This window comes from Rhyacophila brunnea, unplaced genomic scaffold (assembly GCF_057557595.1).
Source record: "Rhyacophila brunnea isolate RB1 unplaced genomic scaffold, BYU_Rbru_1.0 scaffold_8, whole genome shotgun sequence".
NCBI classification, from domain to species: domain Eukaryota; kingdom Metazoa; phylum Arthropoda; class Insecta; order Trichoptera; family Rhyacophilidae; genus Rhyacophila; species Rhyacophila brunnea.
This window is the reverse complement of record NW_028233350.1, coordinates 43,782,612-43,804,975: the sequence shown is the minus strand read 5'-3', so window position 1 is coordinate 43,804,975 and position 22,364 is coordinate 43,782,612. Positions and strand designations below refer to the sequence as shown.

General features: G+C 34.3%; 2 protein-coding genes across 2 annotated transcripts in view; both read right to left on the bottom strand.

Moving 5' to 3' along the window:
• Positions 1-22,364, bottom strand: part of LOC147064276 (spondin-1-like) — a 388,697-nt gene that overhangs the window by 217,370 nt on the left and 148,963 nt on the right. The window lies entirely within an intron of this gene.
• On the bottom strand, positions 2,430-6,281 carry LOC147064277 (uncharacterized). Its single transcript, XM_085958684.1, has 2 exons — positions 5,592-6,281; positions 2,430-2,456 (listed from the first exon to the last, which is right to left on the bottom strand). Exons 1-2 carry the CDS (start codon positions 6,279-6,281, stop codon positions 2,430-2,432), a joined length of 717 nt encoding a protein of 238 aa, XP_085814810.1.

Here is a 22,364-nt window from a genome sequence, read left to right as displayed (position 1 = left end):
TTGAATTGAATTGCAATCTGGAAGTGACCAAAATATCTATAGACTAAAAAATATAATGCATAGAATTTCATACAAAATCGATCTACGTGCTGCAGGTAAGGTCGACTATATTCAGGCCATGGCACTGAATTATGAGCTACAATGATAGTTTTGGTTCTTGATTATCTTCTAATGTAATACTGTAACCGGTTCAAAATAAATGAACATTTTCGAATGCATTTTCCGTTCAGATTATTACCATTTATTTAAATTATACAACAATCATCATTAAAATTTTTTTTTGCATAATATTGCATATGAATTATGAGCTATAACTAATACTACGATCGAAGTTTACAGTTTCATGTTACGGCCTGATTATAGTGGGCCTTGAAGGGAGGCGCGAGACGTAGCGATGGACCAATAGAAGTGGGTGATCTTGGTACTTGTACTATGCCCTAATGCTGGACCGTAACATTATACAGAAAGTAATAATACTTTGCTAAAAATTTTATTAATATTAATAAATATCAAATTTTACAATTATTAATACTTTGGACGCGGAAGACGCACACGGTGCGTAATGACCAGGCGGCCGATCGATGTAATTAACGTGCATTTTAAAGTGGGTAATTAAAATCTCATTATCTATTCAGCAGCGAAAGCGTTAATCTGGTGACGGGTTTGTAACCTAAAATAGCTGTCAATATACATAACTCACATTTCGTAAAATTAGCAAATACTATATTATAATGCCGAGAATTTTGGGCTAACTCAATTAAAAAGAATTTTAATCTAAATAAATGAAAGTTTAATAAATACCAACATTCCTTTTTTGAATATTAATCCGAATAATAATAATATGTGTTATAAATTTTGTCGAGCTTTTTTTGTACGAGCAAACTTTCAAACCACATAATAATATTCTACAAAGAATGATAAAGTAAAAGAGTGGCTATTACTACATTATGTGAAATTTACACCAAGAATTTTCGAGAATTACCACATTTTTGAGCACATATTATTATACTTATGATTTGGAACACAAGCCTTCATGTATTGTATGGATCATTTACCATTTACAACATTAAGATACCAAAATTTTGGCTCAAAGCCAAGGCTGTATAAAATAAACTACACAGTTGTAAAATAATTGAATTGTTAAATAAGCAGAAATTTTCATGGACAGTTGAATTTTGTTCACGTTTAATATATAAGTGAAAAGATAAAAAAACTGTTTGTTTTATACGATGATTGCCTATTATTGTACTAGGTAAATAATATATTACGAGAGGGAAGTTTAAAAAGGTTTCTAAGACTAGTAATAAAATTAGTTACGCGTCATTTCGTTTATAAGAAATATTACCATTAGGCTAAGCTGAAGTGCTTTTGGCCGCCTGAATAATGTCTTCAAAAGTGACCTTCAACTGTGCCTAAAGCGCAAAGTGTTCAACTAGTGTGTGCTTCCCGTAATCACATATGGATGTGAAACATGGGCCCTAAGTAAAAGAGAGATCTATAAACTTAGAGTAGCACAACGTGGTATGGAGAGGTGCATGCTGGGCATAACGCGAAAGGACAAAAAGCGGAATGAGTGGATAAGGAAGCAAGCAGGGGTTTGCGATGTAATAGAGTTCATTAAAAGCCTCAAATGGAGATGGGCTGGACACATAGCTCGAAGAAGTAACATTTCGTCATCCAGTGGTATCCAAGAGGTAAAAAACATCCGCAAGGTAGACCTAGAGGCCGCTGGATCGATGAAATGATAAAGTTTTGCGGACATGGCAACGCAATACACATGACCGAGAGAAGTGGAATTAGCTTGAAGAGGCCTTCATCCAGCAGTGAATAGATTCAGGCTGATGATGATTATGATGACCATTGTACTATAAGGTCGCCAAGATGATAAAATGGTAATGTGTTGAACATATCGTTAGGAAGATGGATAGCCACCGAAAAAATGCAAATTAGTATACTGTGGTACCCAAGGGGTATTAAACTATCACAGATATGTGCTAAAACTGAATCTCCGAACTCGATAAGTTTGAAAAATATACGAAGTACCGCAGAACCAGTGGTCGAGAAGAATAGAAAGAAAAGAAGTGCTTTGTTCAGCAATGACTAATGATGATCTTTTTGAGACCAACTTGCAGTACATCTCATTATCCTGGGCCAGTTGTATTAGATCCCAAATTCCATAGACATTGAATACTTACTGAGATTGTGTAACAAATAAAATCTCCTTCTACCTACGCTGCTGCTACTCTCCTACCATCCTTATTATTATTGTCATCCAGGCACTTAACAATCACGGGTCATCAGCAGACCGTGATTTATTGACAGTCAGTTATTTGTAGATAACGAGAGAGTCAACTTATTTCAGTGTGGCTGTCGTTTAAGCAAGACTCAATATGAGTCTCCGTACGAGCTCAGTAAATCAGAACATCTATTCACGCCTTGTTACTGGCGCAGAGTGTCTGGTCATTCATACAAACATGATCATCATTCATATTAACCCAAGTGTAACAGGGAGAAAGACACTCCAAAACTATTTACCTAATAGTGCGTGAGTGCATGACCCGGGACCAGTTCTAGCGTGTGTCAGCCTTTTCAACATCAAATGTCACTGCCTGATATCTTGTTTAAATCGTCCCCCTCCCCCCAGATCCGGAATCCACAAGCATCCTTCAAAATTACAGTCCACAAAAGCTCAGCCAATACATATTCATTTATTTATATATTTTTAGCATTACAACTTGCTATGACCCCAATAACGGTAGTGTAGTGAAACAGTAGTTTAGTTAGTAATATAAGTGAAACAATCACGAACATCGACGAAATGAAAAAATCACACAGATATATTATCATTATGACCTCAGCTGAAATCCAATCCGAATACCCCGGATGAAAGTTCAGCGCCTTTCGCACTAGACTCAAAGGGTTGCCTCATCGTACACAATCACCCGATTCGTTTTATATATCTAATCATGTTTCATTTTATAAAATGATGAATCCGAAAAAGGGGATTTTTAATTCAAAATATCGTATTTCCTAACGTAATAATTATTGAATATTTCATCCCTTAAGGAGATCACCCGACCCCTGACAGCAAAGGTATCGAAGTGAACGCAAACAGAAGGGGGCTGGGACACAGCTACAAGACCGGCGTGGGGCGGTTAATAGGGTGTACTGAGGACCCGATCTGCTAATTGAATGAACCGATCCTACTTGGCACGGAAGCCTTGTTGTGTCTACAGTCGTTTTGCAAAATCGCCGAATCGTGAAAAACGGATTGGACCAGAGGGAAAATTGCTATAGCCAAAACGGATATCAGAAAATTTAATATATTTAATATATTTAATATATAATATATATTATATCTTTTAATTTATTAATTTATTAAACTATTTTTTTGTTCATAACAAATATTTTTTTTTTTTGGGACTCACAATTATACTCAGTCAAAACCAAATGCCGCCTATTCGACGCTTGCATTCTGGCGGTGCTGCTTTACGGTACCTTACGAAGGCTCAACGCAATCGTATACTGAGCTTCGAATACAGATGTTTGCGATGAATACCGGGTATGCGGTGGTATGACTTTAGGAGTAAGGAGGAGATAAGAGAGCGCACCAAGCAGCCTCTCATCATGTTGAGAGTGAAAAGGCGACGTTGGACCTGGCTCGGCCACTTGCTGCGGATGCCAGAAGAGAATTTCAACCTGGCTTGCTTGTTCTTTAAGCCAACCGGATTCCGGCGTCCTGGAAAGCTGCTAAATACTATCTATAGAGTGTAAACGGTGGAACTACGGGATGTTTGTTTGACGTGGAACGATGCAAGATGACTGGCGAGCGACAGGGATTCTTGGAGGCGCCTCATGGTGTCCATATGGTTCGACTAAGGGATGGATATGGCCGAAAAAGAAGAAGAATATAAATATATTTTTAATTATTACCTAGTTTATTGTTGATCAGGACGCCGCTATTATCTAGTCCGATATTTTATACGTATGCAGTCCACCGTGAGATGTTGTATCGTAAATTTATGGTCGTATAGTTTGAGATCAAACTCATATCTAAATACAATACGTAATAAAAACCACCGGAATATAAGACTTTCAGTCGGTAAGTAAATTGGGAATATAATCATGTTGCATATATTTATAATAAAACTCTGGTAGGTGCTTGTAAGTATCCCGTCGTACCCATCAAATTTCTTGGGGACACTCTCTATAGTCTATAATAAGCTTGTAGAAAATTTCAATTCCTAATGAAGTGAAATTCTGACGATAAGTCCCAGTGAAATACAAAAAAGTATTATCATAGCAAGGCGTAAAGTATTACATCATTTTAAATACATTAAAAACTGACAAGTCTAGAGGCGTCGTCTGAAATCGTCATACGAATCGTAAAGTATTTACTTAGGTGATTTTTCACGTTTTTATGTTAACATTTTTCTTAATAATATCCTCATACAAAACGTGCCAAGCGAAATATAGTTTATATATATGTATTCATATATATGCTTAGGCACAGAAGGGTTATCTATCCTATGACAAACTTAACATATTTCAAACGAAAAGTAAACACCGTGTAGTGAAAATTATTACGGTACATTTTTCATATTCTCTGGTTCGTGTAACCCTTATTCAGTACCGGATCAAGGCGTATTAGAAATATATATATATTATATTATTTCTATTTTTATAGCAGTACCTTCACAAATATAAAATATATAAATTTTATATAATATTTTAAGGATTGTGCAGTGTGTAATGTTTAAAACTGTTTTTCCACATATATCTATTTTTTATTACTTACGCTTTTAAGTCGATTTTACGAGTAATATTAAAATTTGACATTACAATACCATGCATACTTTATATTGCGATCAAGAAATCTCTCAAAAAATATCAGACACAAATGCTAATATGGAATCTCGAGAAATTAATTTTCTCGGTAAAAACATTTGAACGGAATAATTTTGTGGCAAAAGGTCATTTTGTGATAATTTCAATTCCTGAAGAATTCTCAGATATCATTAAACAGATGTCGATTTCTTGAGAAAATACATATTCTTGATTTAGAGAATACTCAATTCTTGAGAAACGGAAAAAGTCGAGAAATCACAAGCTCTACATAATGTTAGTAAGTACATATATTAATTATTAAATTCATTCAAATACACCAATCAATCAAATCAATATTATAAACAATTATTACATAAGGTAATTCCGTACGAGTGTTTGAGAATACTGTAACATATTAGATACCTACTGCAACTACATTTAGCAAGCCTATTAAAATACATACATTTAACTTATATTATTAAATAAAAACAGATTATTAATAACATTAAGATATAATCAATAGATAGCATATAAAACGAATGCATCAAATGTGGTACATAATGTCAGGCTTTATATATGTATTCATAGTGTAAACTAATAAAATTTGGTCAACTTATTACACCATACGATCGAGCAAGATTTCTTGGAGAGGGTGGGTGTGATATACTCAAACACTGCATTTAGCACGTGAAAACACTTTTATTCTTCAAGGCAAGTAAGTTACATATGGGTATAATATTATATACGGTTACTATACTATTCACCGGAAGATCTGAATTGATGTCAGTGTCATCTTTGTATAGAGCGCTGTAAAACTCTACAACAGTGTCCAGTAGATGATCCCAGTTACGCACGATACTTCCATCTTGCGCTTTTAGTGTCGTGATCTGCCGTCTCCCTATTGACAGATGCTGCTTGTTCTTATGTAAGCTCCTTCCTGACGCAACAATTGATTCTACATGATTCATATTGAACTTACGAAGATCTTCTCGTACGTTTTTACGTAGAGTTTTGCACAGCGTGGAGTACTCGAGATCATTTGCAACTTGTTGCTCGCTTTTCGTACTCCTACGCAGCTTCATAAGATCCAACGTTTCCTTTGAAAGTTTTCTTACTCGTTCAACCACAGCAGCAACTGTCTCTTCCGAAGGTTCTATAATGATTTTTGTTATTGCTTCGGTGTTTTGTAGGGAGATGGGGTCATTTTTAGCCTGGAAAGCCGCTAGCCTGTTCTCCAGCTCTTGTTGGAATTTAACTCTGCTTCTCAAACCTCTGAGGACTCTAAGCTTCTGCATCAGTTTGAATCTCTCACGTTTGATGTTAAATCGTACTTTACACCTTACCATTCGGTGGTCGCTGCCAGTATTAAATCTGTTAATGACTGTGCAGTCTAGAAAAATATCCTTCTTGTCGGTGAGGATGTAGTTGATTTTGCTGGGCTTCGCCATGTCCATTTTTGGGAAGGCTTCTTTTTGAAGAATGAGTTCATGGTGTAGAGATTATAGTTTTCCGCAAACTCCACTAACATGTCTCCTCGGCCATTTGGCCAGAGTTTTGAGTGGGCGCATAAACTTGCAAAAGCAGAATCTGGTAACTTTTGCTGAGCTGAACGGAGAATATGGAGATCCTCTTCCCGAGATTACTACCACAGAGGTAGAATATGCTATAATGTGCATGAAGAGTGGGAAAGCCCCGGGAGAATATGGGCTGACTATCGATGTTCTCAAACGGGCCGGGAGGACGGTGAGCGAAGTGCTCGCACGTCTGTTCACGTCTTGTCTGCACGAAGAGAACATCCCAGAGTCATGGAAAAATGCCTCCATTATTATTTTCCATAAGAAAGGAGACACTGAAGATCTGAAAAACTATCGACCAATTAGTCTACTACCGATTTTGTATAAGGTTTTCACGAAAATACTCTCAAACCGTCTCGAAACAATTCTAGACGAGAACCAACCAAGAGAGCAAGCCGGATTCAGAAGAGGCTACAGTACTATGGATCATATACAGGTCGTCAGGGAAATCATAGAGCGCTACCAGGAATACAAACTGCCATTATATCTTGGTTTTATAGACTATGAAAAGGCGTTTGATTCCATCAAAAAATTCTCAATTATAGACGCCCTTAGCAACCAAGGAATTTCCGGACGCTACATAAACATATTGAACAGTATATACAGTGATGTCACATCATGCGTGAAACTCCACAAACGGTCGTGTAAATTACCCATTAACAAAGGTGTCCGGCAAGGTGATACCATTTCACCTAAACTATTCACCGCTACTCTTGAGGACTTATTTAGGAAACTTGATTGGGAGGAAAAAGGTGTTCCAATTAACGGAGAGCACCTCAGTCACCTGCGCTTTGCAGATGATATTGTTATACTCTCATAAGACCCGAAAGACCTCCAAGGTAGAATGCAAGAACTCGCGGATGTCAGTCAAACGGTCGGTCTAAAGATAAATGTCTCAAAGACAAAAGTGATGAGGAACTGTTTTTCGGACTCTGCGATTATCTGTATTTCTGGCACTCAACTCGAGCAAGTCAGCAGCTACATCTATCTCGGACAGCGTGTGTCCAATGTCCATAGACGGAAGCATGCACGATGAAATTTCTCGAAGAACAAAGCTGGGATGAAGTGCTTTCGGACGTCTGAATAGTATCTTCAAGAGTGACCTACCATTATGTCTTAAACGTAGGGTGTTCAACCAATGTGTGCTACCCGTGCTCACGTATGGCTGCGAGACGTGGACCCTCAACACGAGAGATGTCCAAAAGCTAAGAGTCACACAGCGAGGCATGGAGAGGTGCATGTTGGGCATCACGCGAAAGGACCGTAAGAGAAACGAATGGGTTAGGAAGCAGACAAGAGTACGTGATGTAATAGACGTTGCCAAACAGCTGAAATGGAGATGGGCGGGGCACATTGCTAGCCGAAAGGACGGCCGCTGGACAAATGCCGTCATCCAATGGTACCCAAGGGGTACGAAACGGCCACAGGGTCGCCCTAAAAGCCGCTGGATTGACGAACTGGTAAAGTTCGGCGGAAATACGTGGCAGCGAACGACACAGGACCGAGAGAGTTGGAGAAAGCTTGGGGAGGCCTTCATCCAGCAGTGGATTGACCCCGGCTGATGATGATGACTATACTATTGTCGCTAATAAATGGGCGACGCGCACTTTGCCGCCTGGCTACAAATATTATTCGATTAGATGTTGTTTGAACATGAGTTTATATTATGGGTTGGTAATAAATAATTGGAAGATAAAAAGAACGTTTTATATACAACGTTTTTAAATTTTCTGTTGAATCATATAAACTGACTTGACTAACTTAAACGATCAAAAAAAATTTGTACTTGTCATATTGATTTCCATAGTAACGCACGTATATATTAATAATTTAGTTGCTAGGACCCCAGACCCCTAGCAACCAATAATGGTGTCGAAATAACTTTTCATACAAAACAGAAATAACAGAAAATGAATTCAATTCTACTTAAAGATGGCTAAAAAATGCATTGGCATCGTGTTCTGATATATTCTAAAAGTTTTAAATGTCTAGATAGTCGGAAAGTTAGTTAAAAATCGATTGAAAGATTTGTACCCGACAAAGAACCACCGGACAAATAAGAATACGAGCTAAGAAAAACGAAAAACGAAGCAAGTTCAAGTAGACGTTATGACTAAAATATTTGGTCAAAGCCGGGCGTGGGTTAGTAATTAAGGAAATAATATTCCTTGATTTAATACACAAAAACCAATAGTCAATAATAACGCAATTTGATAAGCATTTCATGTATGACCTACTAGTTTAAATTGTCGCAATTAGATAGGAGGCTCGCAGCATAATTGGTTAATGTACAGTGGCGCGATACCAGTTATTATACGGGTTCAAATCCCGTCGAGCATCGTATTTTTTTTTCAAAAATGATTTTTTCTAGTGGGTACCTGGGGTGTTTTCAAACTATGTATGTTCAATATAATATGGAATGTTACGTTCTCAAAATCTTGTGACTTATTCTTGGAATAAAAGAAATGACTAACATGAAATGTATTTAAAAAATATTATTCTTAAAGCAACTGACCCTGGTAGCTCGACATAAACTCGTTATGATTGTGTTCCTTCTTACATACTTCAATATAATATACTTCATATTATACCGTTTCTTTTCTGAATACAAAAAAAAAACAGTAGTCTAAGTGTTGGGTGATTTAATACCCAAACCACGTAAGAGAGTGAAAATATCTTCTATATTATTTGTCTTCTCGTAACAGCCTCACGGAATGAAAATGAAAATGATGCAAAACGTTTCTTATATGTTATATTTTATAAAGTTTTCATAATAATATGATTATGTGTTTATAAAAAAGGGTGTATTCAACCCTGTGTTTTTATACTTTTTATTTATAATTGAATATAATATTGTATACATAGTAAAAAGTATATACAATTATATGGCAATAGTAAAAACAAATAACTACAAAATACAATAAAATTATAATTTATTGTTCCTCTTTAAATGTTAAACTGCCAATTTTATGAACGTACATAACTTGAAAATACCTCAGATTATACCCACTAAAAAAATCATATTTGAAAAAAAATACGATGCTCGACGGGATGTGAACCCGTATAACCACTGGTATCACGCCAACTGTGCATTAATCAATTATGCTGCGAGCCTCCTAACTAATTACGACAATTTAAACTAGTAGGTCACACATGAAATGCTTATCAAATTGCGTTATTATTAACTATTGGTTTTTGTGTATTAAATCAAGGAATATTAATTACCTTAAATACTAACTGACGCCCGGCTCTCGCCAAATATGTTAGTTATTACGTCTACTTGAACTTGCTAACAATTTTTAATCAACAATTTCTTTTATTCAACGAATAATAATTCACAAAATTTTGAGAATGTGACATTCCATATATTGAACATACATAACTTGAAAACACCTCAGATAAATATCTGTCGAGTCGGAGTAATATAATTCTTAGCATTATCTTTGACCACATAGTCTAATGTACCTAAATCTAAGCTGGTTGGACATCTAAACTCGTCTCGACTGCACTACGTCAAAAATGTCATATGATTGTGTTGATAGTCACAAAACACATGTAACCTAATGTATGTGCGCACACAGCTCGAATGCGACATTTTAGTTGAAAAAAAAAACAATTGTTTTCGCACTCCACAGATTTCACTCGACATGGAGAGCAGGTATAAATTGAAAATATCGCATCGGAATGTGTACAAGAGCTGCTTTGTCATTCGTTTTGGCTAGTCTCTTGACGTCACTGTTCAGGCAAGGCCTCGCCTATTCGCACGAAAGAAAACTGTAACATTAAGTCCAGTTTTGATTTATAACTATATCCCAGTCGAAACGATTTTCAATGTGCGACAGGGCTAAGTTCTATGGAAGGGACATTTTTTTATAAGCTGTAAACAAGTTTAAGCGGCTTAAGCGTCGGCCTATAGCATCGTAGGTCCAGGTTAAAATCCTGGGTCTGGCAAGTATACATTGTTTTTCAATTTGTGTATGAGTCAGAGTATGGACTTAATAGGTTAAGGAAGTGGCTGACATCCATTTCTCGTAAAAACCAAATCTGTTAATACAAACCTCCACTCTGTGGTTGCCCATATTATGATATTATTAGGATCGGACACGGCCGAGAACACAGTTTACGTGGAAATTTTTCAAAAATGTTTTATCATAATATAATATGAACATATTATACTATGTAGTTAACTATACTTTGACATTTAAAAAGTTTAAAGAATAAAAATGCACATGGCTCTATTGGTAAAGCACATTAACAAGAATCAATGGGTGCGGTTTTGAGTCTGGGCGTTGTATTTTTTAAAAAATATTTTCTCTAGTAGGTATTTTCAAAGTATGTATGTTCAATAAAGGAATCTTACATTCTAAAATCTTGTGAAATATTCGTTGAATAAAAAACATAGTTTATTATACTGTTACATGACTAGAAACTTATATTAACATACAAACAACACTCTATTGCTTTGGTGTTACAATATTTCATTATTTGAAAAGGGTTTTTTACGTTTTCGAAATTAATATTTTGGCAGCGAACACCTCGTTCAAAAGGGACAGCGTCAGTAATAGGAAGTAAAGCTTTTTTTTTTTAATCAGAATTTTAAAGATAACCCTTGAAGGATTAATTTTGTTGAAAATTCTTTTAGGCGGATAAGTCATGCGATGCGCAGGTAAACAAAATTATAAGTAACATTTTCAACGTGAGATTATTAAACTTAACTGATATAATTTTTATTATTTGTTTTTTTATTAAACACCACAACATGCCGTGAAGCCCAATAATAGGGGTAAAACTCCCAGGCTTGAAAAATTTACATATAAGATTATGTAAATATATTTTGACCTCACCGGGAATCGAACCCAGAACTCCGTGATGAAAGTCCAGGGCCTTACGCACTACACCACGAGAGTCGCCATATAAATTATTGAAAATTACTACAATGGAAATATTTCCATAGTTTAGGCACTCAATGAGACATACGTGGTAGAGATTAAGACAATAATATGCAACATATTTGATGTAAATACAATCTGCAATGGGAATCGTAACAATAATCACATTTGCCCTGCCTAATTCATACGCACGAGTAGAAATCTCACGTATGCATATGCATGGTTAAATGCTTTCATTATTTATACTGAATAATATTATAAAACTAGCAAATATTATCACGTGGCAGTACCACCTGTCAACATTGTTTTACCTTTTTTTCTGTGTCCCTCTCTCTTATACATTTGAGTTTATGTTTTGCCTTACTGTTTCAGACTCAATTATATATCTTTGTAGAGTCTTCCGATTTTTCCGAGCACACCATCACCCAACTCGTTTATTATTTGTCAAGCGCCGATGCTTAGCTGATAGTTTTTCCTCGTCTATAATGTTTCTATTGTTTTTTATTCATTGAGTATTTTACCTACGGTTACTGTAGGCTACGTCACCCTATCCCTGTATTATTACCCTTAAATCCCTTGCATAACAAACTAATTTCTTATCTAAACGCCACTTTATTAATTTTTAACACTTTGACTTCAATTTATCCACTCCTGAAATCTTTTTAATTTGAATCGATCATGTTATTATAGGAGTTGACATTTCCAGTCTATAATTTTCAAAATTGTGTTTCCTATCCGATACCATACCTTTCCGTCAAACTGTCACAAATTAATTATAATGTCGTTTAATACTTTATATATAGCTACTATTAACTGTCTATTATGAGAGTATTATTTATTTTTCTTTCGTGACCCGATTATAATAAACGATCCTTTTATTCCTATATTTTTAAAATTTAAAATTGGAGTTTACTTGTATATTTAATACACCTTCTTCCATCTCGCTCTCTTTTACGTATTTTCACATTATGTTTTCTCTCATGTGTTACAAATAATTTAAGACCAATCTAATATAACACATTATAAACTATGTTTTTTGCAATAATTATTAATCGATATTGCCTATATTTTGATTGAAGTGTATTATACTACCTATATTAAAGTATTCTGTAAGTTAATTGTTTATATAAAATTTACACTTAAATTAAGTATTTTCAAAAATAAAAACCTAAATTCTTAAGTCGAATATAATATATTCATTTTTGAATAATAATTCATGTTGCAATATGATACTGGCCGTTCATATTACGGAATACATCAAGAGGCCTGTGGCAACCTTTACTTGGCTGAAGTGCCGGGCCATCGAGTGGAAAACCTCCACTCTTTCGGTGACAATAGGCCTCTCTAAAGTGTCATTATCTCTTTTAGCTATGTAGTGAATATAAACTTACCCCAGTTTCACATTTTTAAGGTATCTCATCGCGATTAGTGAATGCGCTGGTAACTAAAACGGAAAATCGCACGGAACTTGAATACAGTGATCATGGGCTCAAGTTACGGAATAAAATCTAATATGTATGTTTTGGTGTTAAGGGATTGTATTACCATGTGAAAATCTCAATACCAGTTTTTCGATATTAATACAGGTATTCCTTAATAGTTCCTCCTCGGTGCTTTAATTTATTTTTAAATTTTCTCCACAGAATACAAGAAAATTACGTCTAGAAACTAAGATTTTTTCATCCCTTACCAAATTCTGTCCAAAACCAAAGTCGAAAGCTTTCATTTAACACTTCTTGTCGAATAAATTATTCCATCCAAAACAAAAATCGTCAGCTAATTCGCCGTAGATAATAATATTATGTGGTGGATTTTTTGCTATTAATCTACATTTATCATCAGGTCATTATAGTTATTGTATTTTCATTTTTTCTACTTTTTTTAACACCGAAAAAACCGGTATTTTGGTTTTTTGAAACCGGTTTTTCGATATCGATATATACTATGATTCCGGTTTTATAAATACCGGGCTTGCAATCCTTAGATGTATTAGGGAAAAAAAAGAAAAAACTTATGGCAAACTTTGATCAATTTTAATAAGGCACTGAATTTTCATAAGGCACTAACCCAGATGAAATTTTAAATTATTCATAATCAATTTAGTAAATAGAAAATATCTTATTTAAAATATTCATGTATAAACTACGAGAATGAGATTAAATGATTTAGTATTAATAATATCATCGTTTTAAAGTAGAGCGTTGTCTATATTTACGGAATGTAATAATGTATTTTGTGTGGTTTACGATAGATATAACATTGTACAAACTTTACGAAAATCAATATTGTACATTGTACCGCATACATCATGCTTTTGGCATTCGCATGGCGCGCAACCTACTTGAATATTTCCAGTACATTGGGCATATCGTCCGCGTCAATCTGTACATAAACCGGAAAGCCTCTTATCTCGTGGAAGTAGTGCTCGTGTAAATTTCAATAAGGCTTCTTTATGCCTGCAATAAAATACGAATAATGCACCGTGGCCAAGTAGGACTCATTTCGAGAATTCACTTACGGAAAATCAATATTTTGAATCCAGCAAAAGAATGGTATAAGTTTTATATTATTAATCAGTTTTCTGAAGCCACTCTAGTTTTTACATAGTTTCCCAACCTTATTCAAGTAGCAACCTCATCGTAAAATAATTACAAGATAAAAATAACTTTTTATATACAACGTTTTTAAATTTTCTGTTGAATCATATAAACTGACTTGACTAGCTTAAACGATCAAAAAAATTTGTGCTTGATAGAAATAATACTGAAATGCCATATTGATTTCCATAGTAACGCACGTATATATTAATAATTTAGTTGCTAGGACCCCAGACCCTAGCAACCAATAATAGTGGATTAGATTACGGATTTCTTCCGAAATAACTTTTCATACAAAACAGAATTAACTGAAAATGAATTCAATTCTACTTAAAGATGGCTAAAAGTATTAAAAAATGCATTGGCATCGTGTTCTGATATATTCTAAAGGTTTCAAATGTCTAGCTAGTCGGGAAGTTAGTTAAAAATCGATTGCAAGATTTGTATTGGATAAACAACCACCGGACAAATAAGAATACGACCTAATAAAAAAGTTGTAATAACCAAATAGCCTGAAACACACGTTACATTAATTTCTTATAAAAACATAAATCTTTACGAGTAAGTTATCACATTTTGTCTATGTTTGGATCTAAATTCGCAATCATCACATTTTGTATTATTCTGTTTATTCATATGTATTATAAATCATCAAAATTGTATTTACACCACTAGTATCTGCTTGATTGCTAAAACAGGAATGTTAAACATACACTCTTCCCACTAAATTTGCTTCCACCTACAAATTAGCACACATAACACTTTTTTAGTGTCTTGAAGCAACAATTTTTATTTTATTTATCTATTTTATGTCTACTTTACTTTTATTTTTATGAATTTGAGCAGAAAACTCTGATTACTGGTTGAGAAAATTGATCAAATACCACATAAATATGCATAATTATTATCTACTGTTATCAAAACAATCGTGTCGTATTTTTCAATTTGTGTTTAACCTAGTAAAACTTCACAGTATATTAGGCGAATGACTGACAGTCATCCCTTGTAAACAGTTAATATTACCCATATTTTACACCAAAAACTTTCCAGGTTGATTGACACAAGCAGCTTTGCTTGCCGGATCTATCATTTTTGAGTGGGCATCTAGCTTGCAAAATTTGTATCAGGCATTAGATCATTTTGAAGGGATTATTCCAAGATAATGATAATATGCCACAGAACCATAGTTTGGAGATATGAACAATTTTATGTTATTGTTAGTTGTTCACATATTCTTGATCAACATCACTATTATAACAGGAGAGATCATTATCTTCATTTAAAATGTTCGATATATCACACAAATTATTATTTTTTTTGGAGCAAGAAGGCCTGGAAAACTGACCGCTGTCCATTTTGATTAGTGTAGCATATCATATTGTTATAACCATTTTCAAAGAAAAATTTGAATTTTCAAGACCTGCACATAGATCATATTGAGACATCTCTGCATTTTTGTTAAACTATCTAGTAAAACGTGACTGTGTGCCCTGGGAATTGGTTTTTATTCAAAATCAACAAATTCACAATTACGTGGCATATCATTGTCTTGCGAGAACTCTTTCAATTCATCATCGGCGGGCAGACTTAGTCGGAAATTTTTGACATTATTAGTTAGATTAACCAATTTTTGAAGTTATACTTCTTTAGGCGCGTATCGAAAATCAGATCAGAGTGTATTTTTGGCGTGTGACATGTAACACATAATTTATTTTTTCACACGAAAAAAATCGCACTCGATTGGATTCCTTTGGAGGCTTTTACGCCACAGTATGATAATGTAATCGTGACGATTATACAGTATAATATTATAGTTTAGAATTGCTCCGTTACATAAGCAGCGAATTTATTATTATATATACGAAGAATTGTTCCGTTGCCTAGGAAACGAATTTATTATTGTTGGCCTCCTTTTTATATGTGATTAGCTGTCAAAACTAAGCTTAATACTCGTATTTCGTCACTGTTCTGGCAAAAGACACTAATTCGAAAAAATGACATATTGAGTTAGTTATACCAAAATGTTCCTAATTTCAAACTTTACCGTCTGGAAACATTCTTAATAAATAAATAGTCTTTATTTTAAAGTCATCCTTATTACGATTACTCAATAAACTCACATGATAGACCATTTCAAACATTTTAACAACTTCAAAGTCAAATTACTCAAAACTAGTATTGTCCAGTTAGTGTGTTCTGCCAGAACAGAGACGATTTGTAAGTGTGATAGGTACGTTACTTTTGTTTGATATTACATATTTAGTTTATGTGAAAACTATTTTCTAACTGTTTGAATATTTTTGGTTGATGTGAATTTTGAGTAACGTGGTGTACGATTATTTTACTTCGTTACACCAAAGAAGTATAACTTCTAACGCGCGTACATAAGTACACACATCGTTTTTTTAAATTTCATTTATAATTTTCATTATATATCTATTGCTATTTTAACTAGGCAATTAAATATTTATTTTCAAATTCAAATTTAAGACGTTCACAATAATATGACATTTATGAGAATAAGGGATGTTATAAAAATACATTAACGCACTGCGCATAGATAAAACTAACTTTAAGTACCTATGTCCATGTACAACGTGTCCTACAAAAAAGTTGTTCTGTCCCAGATTGGCCACGTAATGGTCGATCAAGCTGTGTCCAATTTACGAGAGGATTTTTTACGATGATTTTTACGATACTTCTTCTAAAGTGATACGCTATATGAGTATAAGTATCGCATTACGCCGACAGTAAAATAAAATAAATCCATTTTGAATTTTCTAATAGCCATATATCGTTAAATGCGTACATTCGTGACGAAGATAATAACTTTATCAGGCAATTATAAAAAGACTTTGGAGTCATGTATAAATGATTTTATGGACTCGTCGTATTCCAAATAGTAGGTTTTCATTGTTCATCAGACGACACCGAGCTTTTTACCATGTCAATTTAAGTAATTTTAATTTTGTCTGCAACATCTTCATTCGACGCTATCATAATATTAAAATTATAGTATCGCCGTGGATCCATTGAATAACTCACCTGCTTCATTTAAACGCGCCATTTCCAATATATTGCACAATAGGCTTTATTATTCCTCTTTTCTGTTCCATGTTGTCTCTAAAACTAACAGGTATCAATTTCAATGTTAATACCGATATATTTCGTATCCATATAAATAAGTATAAATTTGTACGTAAACAGTTCACCGCAGGACACTTATTCGTGCGCCGCAGTACGTGAAACATGAGTTCGTGTAACATTTAATCAAATGACGAGTTTTTCGTTGAATATTTCACCATGTAGTATATTTGTACGTATGCTACAATGTGTGGATATGTCTTTACTAGGTTAGTTAGGTTTAATCTAATTGGAACAGTACTATTTGCAAACTATCGCCACATTTTGATAAAATGTTATACGAACTCATGTTTCAAATACTGCAGCGCACGAATAAGTGTCCCACGATGAACTGCATACGTACAACTAACATGTAACCGATATTTCTATATTATTATGAATTTTTTAACATATCGGTTTATAATTACTATTATTATTAATATAATTTTTCTACTTTTCTTTTCTGTTTTTCTCTCTATATAAAGCTATTTCTATTCCTTACATGCTTTTATTATTTTGCTAGGTTTTACTAAATTATTATTCACTTACTACGGCAATTTTACTGGTTGAAAAAATCGCAATCATATAATAATACATTAAGTAACTCATTTTGATCATGAAAACAAAATACTCCTAGATGACATTATACTAGAATTAATCATTGTCAACCAATTCATTTCTTAACAAATGGGAGGGGGTCAAAACGTGATGTAATTTACACAGGGAGGAATTATAATTAATATTATATCGTCATGTGATAAAGGCGTGAGAGGGAGAACAAAAATGGTGGATATCATGTAAAGTTATTTATAAGACAACCTCTAGTTTAATACTATTACAATAATAATATAAAAGATAATAGTTGGGCCAATTATGGTCGCCCCAAAACACTATTTCCTTCCTACCACTTATCCATATTCTTGTCGCAAGTCCAGGCGCTCAATTCAATTACTTATCATCATTCTGCCGTAATTGATAAATATATAGTTACATCAAGACAACGTGCGAGTCAAGACTTGTTACAGTTTAACCGTCTTGAACGCCGTAATTCAATTCGCGTGTCCCATTTTGAATTCAATATAAGTGACGGTTCAACAGTATTGCATACAGACCTCTGCGCGTCACCACAGTAATCATTCAGTCACGAATTACGGTTCGACCGCTGCGTCCTTTACCGTGATTCACCCAATCATAAGTAATCATCCACTAAAAGTATCAACATCCATATAAAGTATGTTCCAGTTGATTCACGTGAAAGTGAGGGTGCTATACACAACAATCAGCAACAAGTGTGTGCGTGCAGGACCCGGGAGTCAAAAGAGCGCCCTTAGAGCCAGCAGTCCGGACCAGCTTAACATTAAGTGCCTGGACATACCCCTACTTCCACTATCTCTCACCAACATCCAAATCTTCAACCCCCTTTCATACAGTCCACGACATCATAGCCAGACATAATTAATATTAACTGAAATCTTATTAAGAAATTGATATTATAATATTAAAATAATATTAGGTATATAAAAAAATATTAAAGTAGGTACCATGTAGGAGTATAATATTGAGTATTGGCACCGCCATCTTTAGATTAATAAAGCCTGAGCATAACTTTTTGCACAAGCAACGAGTGGTCCACTGCCATACTATTTATTGATAACGTACTTGCAAGCAGAGTTTGGTATTGTATAATGACTGAAGAGTATAAATAAGTTATTACCTAGTTATTGTCGTTTAGAATCGACTGTCACATTATTATTATACACAGAAGAAGTTTACTAACTTTGATCGTCAATAATTCCAATTATTAATAACACATAACCACTAAATCAGATGAACTCCAAGGTCTCCAAGATACGTTAAAATAATCTGAAAGAAATCAGAAACTAAAAATACTCCGACAAGTGAACACGACAGACGCGTCAGTATGAGCACTCTATAGACAATGACAGGTCATCCATAGACAACGGAGGGGTGAAAAGTAGGACCAGTCGTGTAATATATCGACTTCCTTCTTCAGTGGGCAATGGAAATGGTTGTTTGACTAATGACTTTTAAAGATTAATATCTCATAAGTTAACTCCATTAATATCCAATAGGTTACCATTATTCCTAGAATTGACGATTAACACCTCTTTTGTGTAGTATTTTTATTGTTTATAAGTACTAATTATATATTATTAGGCTTTGACGATTTATTATAATATGCTTATCGAGTGTATTATTATTAATAAGATAGGGGTTTTTACTAATTAGGTAGGTACACTTCAACTATTCATAATTTGTATTTTTTTATTGTTGACCCTTGACTTGATAGGTAGGTAATACCTACAGTTTTTACCTACTTTATTGGATTGATTTATTATATAAGCTAGAGTTAAGAGTGTTTGTTGCCAGTGTATGTTTGCCTTTGGTGAGTATACACAGCGCCTGAAGATGCCGAGAGGCGAAACCCGGGTCGCAAAAAACGACTCAAATGGAATAGTACAAAACTTAAATCCATAAGAATTTAAATTGATATTATGGCAAAAATTATTACGAAATATGTGTTCACAATAATATTATAAAAGTGATAATAATTTCACGTATTCAATAAAAACAGCTTTTTTCTTATCTTGTATCTGGTTAATTTGCAGATCTCTGAAATTACTTAATAAAATATTATATTTCTTAAGGCATAAATCGAAATAAAAAGCTCGCATAGCAAGAATCATCTCGTATTATGTCAGCTATTATTTTGCGACCGCTCTTGGCTTCGCGATTATAATAGAACTATCATTTATCTTGCGGGAAATAGAAATAAAAGTTGTCTGGATGTGAAAGTGTTAATCATTTTTTCTATCTCAATTTTCACAAGATATGGAAGATAAGACATATCAATTTATCACTACGTGAAGTGAATAACATTTATTTCGTTAATGTAGTGAGAAATCTAACTTTCATCCATCTATTTTTCTTTCGGATATATGTTATTTTTGAACCAAGATACATTAGGCTTTAAGGTCACTTTTGAATAGACGATAATATATAATTTCTTGACAATGGGGTGAGTGGTAAATCATAGTAAACTATATATGCTATTGTTACACTAGTAATTATGTTACCGGTGAACAGCAAGAACGACTATAGTCATCTTGGGGCACTGAATTGTTAGTTACGATGGTAGTGCTAGTAAGAATTTTTATAACTTCTCTTTCATAGATTAGAATGTAGTAAAAATCCTTTATACCTAATGGTTTTTTTTTCAAAATCATTTTTTTTATACATTTAATGAACATTACAAATTATTAATGTAAGACGTACACAATATGACATTTAGAAACAAAGAAATAATATTAAAACAGTAGATAAAAGTTATTAAATAGTAGAAAGGTGTAAATACAAAAAAAATATTAATTAGATACAAGGAAGTACAGCGAATGACCTAAGCCCTAAGCAGATCCTATTTTAAGAATTTAGAAAACAATGCCCACCTATACTCACCATCACGCAGGTGGAACATGTCAATATCCGAAGTGATTTGGTTGACCAGAGTATTGCCTTCCCAATTGGCATTACTATGGTGATAAACAACTTATACGTGTCAGCATATTGATCGGCGTTATTAAATATATTACCGAAATTAAAAATTCTATAGTAATATCCATTTCCCGGAGTGTCCAATTATTGTAAACTCAGTAAATAGCTTACTGGAGATTATTTCCGCGATATACATTTTTCCACATAGTCAACGATATCGGATGACGCAAACTCCATATAGTGAGTGGCTGACTCAATTATATTAATTATTTCCTAAATATTCTTTTCAAAATATTATTTTGATTATGAGTACGTCAATAAAAATAACGGATCATAACTAATTGGATATGTCACTCGAATATAAGTTCCTGGTCTGTTAGTATCTCAATATCTATATCGCTCCGCACAACATCTCATTCTACCGAGATTGGACCTCGAAACAGTATCATACGTATTGTAATATAACAATCTAACAACATCTTGTAACATACTCTTGTACCGACTGTTTACGCTGCAAATAAAACTCGCTCCTCCATCCATCGAAGCAACCACCAAATTTCGACTTCTCATCTTTCCTCCTGCGGACCTCTTCATCCACAACACTGATTGCAATCCCACAGTAATGACTCCCGCATTACCAATACTTTTGTATACGTAGAATAATAGATTTAGTATAATTTATAAAAAAAACTTTGTTCGAAAGGCATTACAAATATTTTAGTGATAAAAGACAGAAAATGGTTACAAAAATTAATACAGTGATGCCATTAGCTGGGGCGGGTGGAAATCCCTTGTCTCAGTATGAGGGAGCAAATTTAATTATTTTCCTCTCATCTTTCAGGTAGACATTTCCACAGAGAGATACTATAGGGAGGGGTGACTACCGTTTTCATTTGGTTCGCGGAAAATTCATCATCGGGAAAATAGGTTTCAGGGGCAGTCGAGTTATGAATATTCAATAGTGGCGATAAAGTTTGAGGTTAAATTTTGATAATATTAATTTTAACGTGGCTGCCACTATTTCTAGGAATTTTATTTTACAAGAACTATTAAACGATTAAAAAAGTTGAATTTTAAAGATGAAAATTATTCACGGAGTAGGATATAATTTTTCGTTTCATTTTACTGCTAATATTTTAAATTTAACTAAAGTAAATACCAGGGTATTAGGCAACATATAGCTTAAAATACCTGCGGGTACACATCACGAGAGATGGCATTTTGCAGAGAGAGCTCGCTATCTGAGTGGGAATGGCTGGAGAAATATTCAACTCAATGCGGAGTGTTTGAGACTTACGATTGTATTCGGTCAAAACCAAACGCCGCCTATTCGACGGTTGCATTCTGACTGTGCTGCTTTACGGTAGCGAATCATGGCACCTTACAAAGGCTCAGAGCAACAGTATACTGAGCTTCGAAAGTGGTATGACGTTAGGAGCAATGAGGAGATAAGAGGGCGCACCAAGCAGCCTCTCATTACGCAGAGAGTAAAGAGAAGACGTTGGACCTGGCTTGGCCACGTGCTGCGGATGCCAGAAGAGAATTTCAACATGGCTTGCCTGTTCTTCAAGCCAAGGGGATTCCGGCGTCCTGGAAGACCGCTAAATACTATATATTATAGAGTGTATACAGCGGAGCTACGGGATGCTGGTTTGACATAGAACGAAAGAACAAGAAGACTGGCGAGCGACAGGGATTATTGAAGGCGCCTCGTGGTGTCCATATGCTCCAACTAAGCGTATATTGCCGAAGAAGAAGAATATATTATATACCTTAAATACAAGCTTTTTTTTTCAATATGCTAAATATACGCCCATTATACTCGGTCATAGCGTAACGCT

What these genes read in the sequence shown, in the direction of transcription:
- LOC147064277 (XM_085958684.1), bottom strand. Translation starts at nt 6,281, where the DNA reads ATGGACATGGCGAAGCCCAGCAAAATCAACTACATCCTCACCGACAAG. An exon ending in ACATCAATTCAGATCTTCCG is followed by an intron (nt 2,457 to 5,591) that starts GTGAATAGTATA and finishes ATGAATGACCAG; the next exon opens with ACACTCTGCGCCAGTAACAA.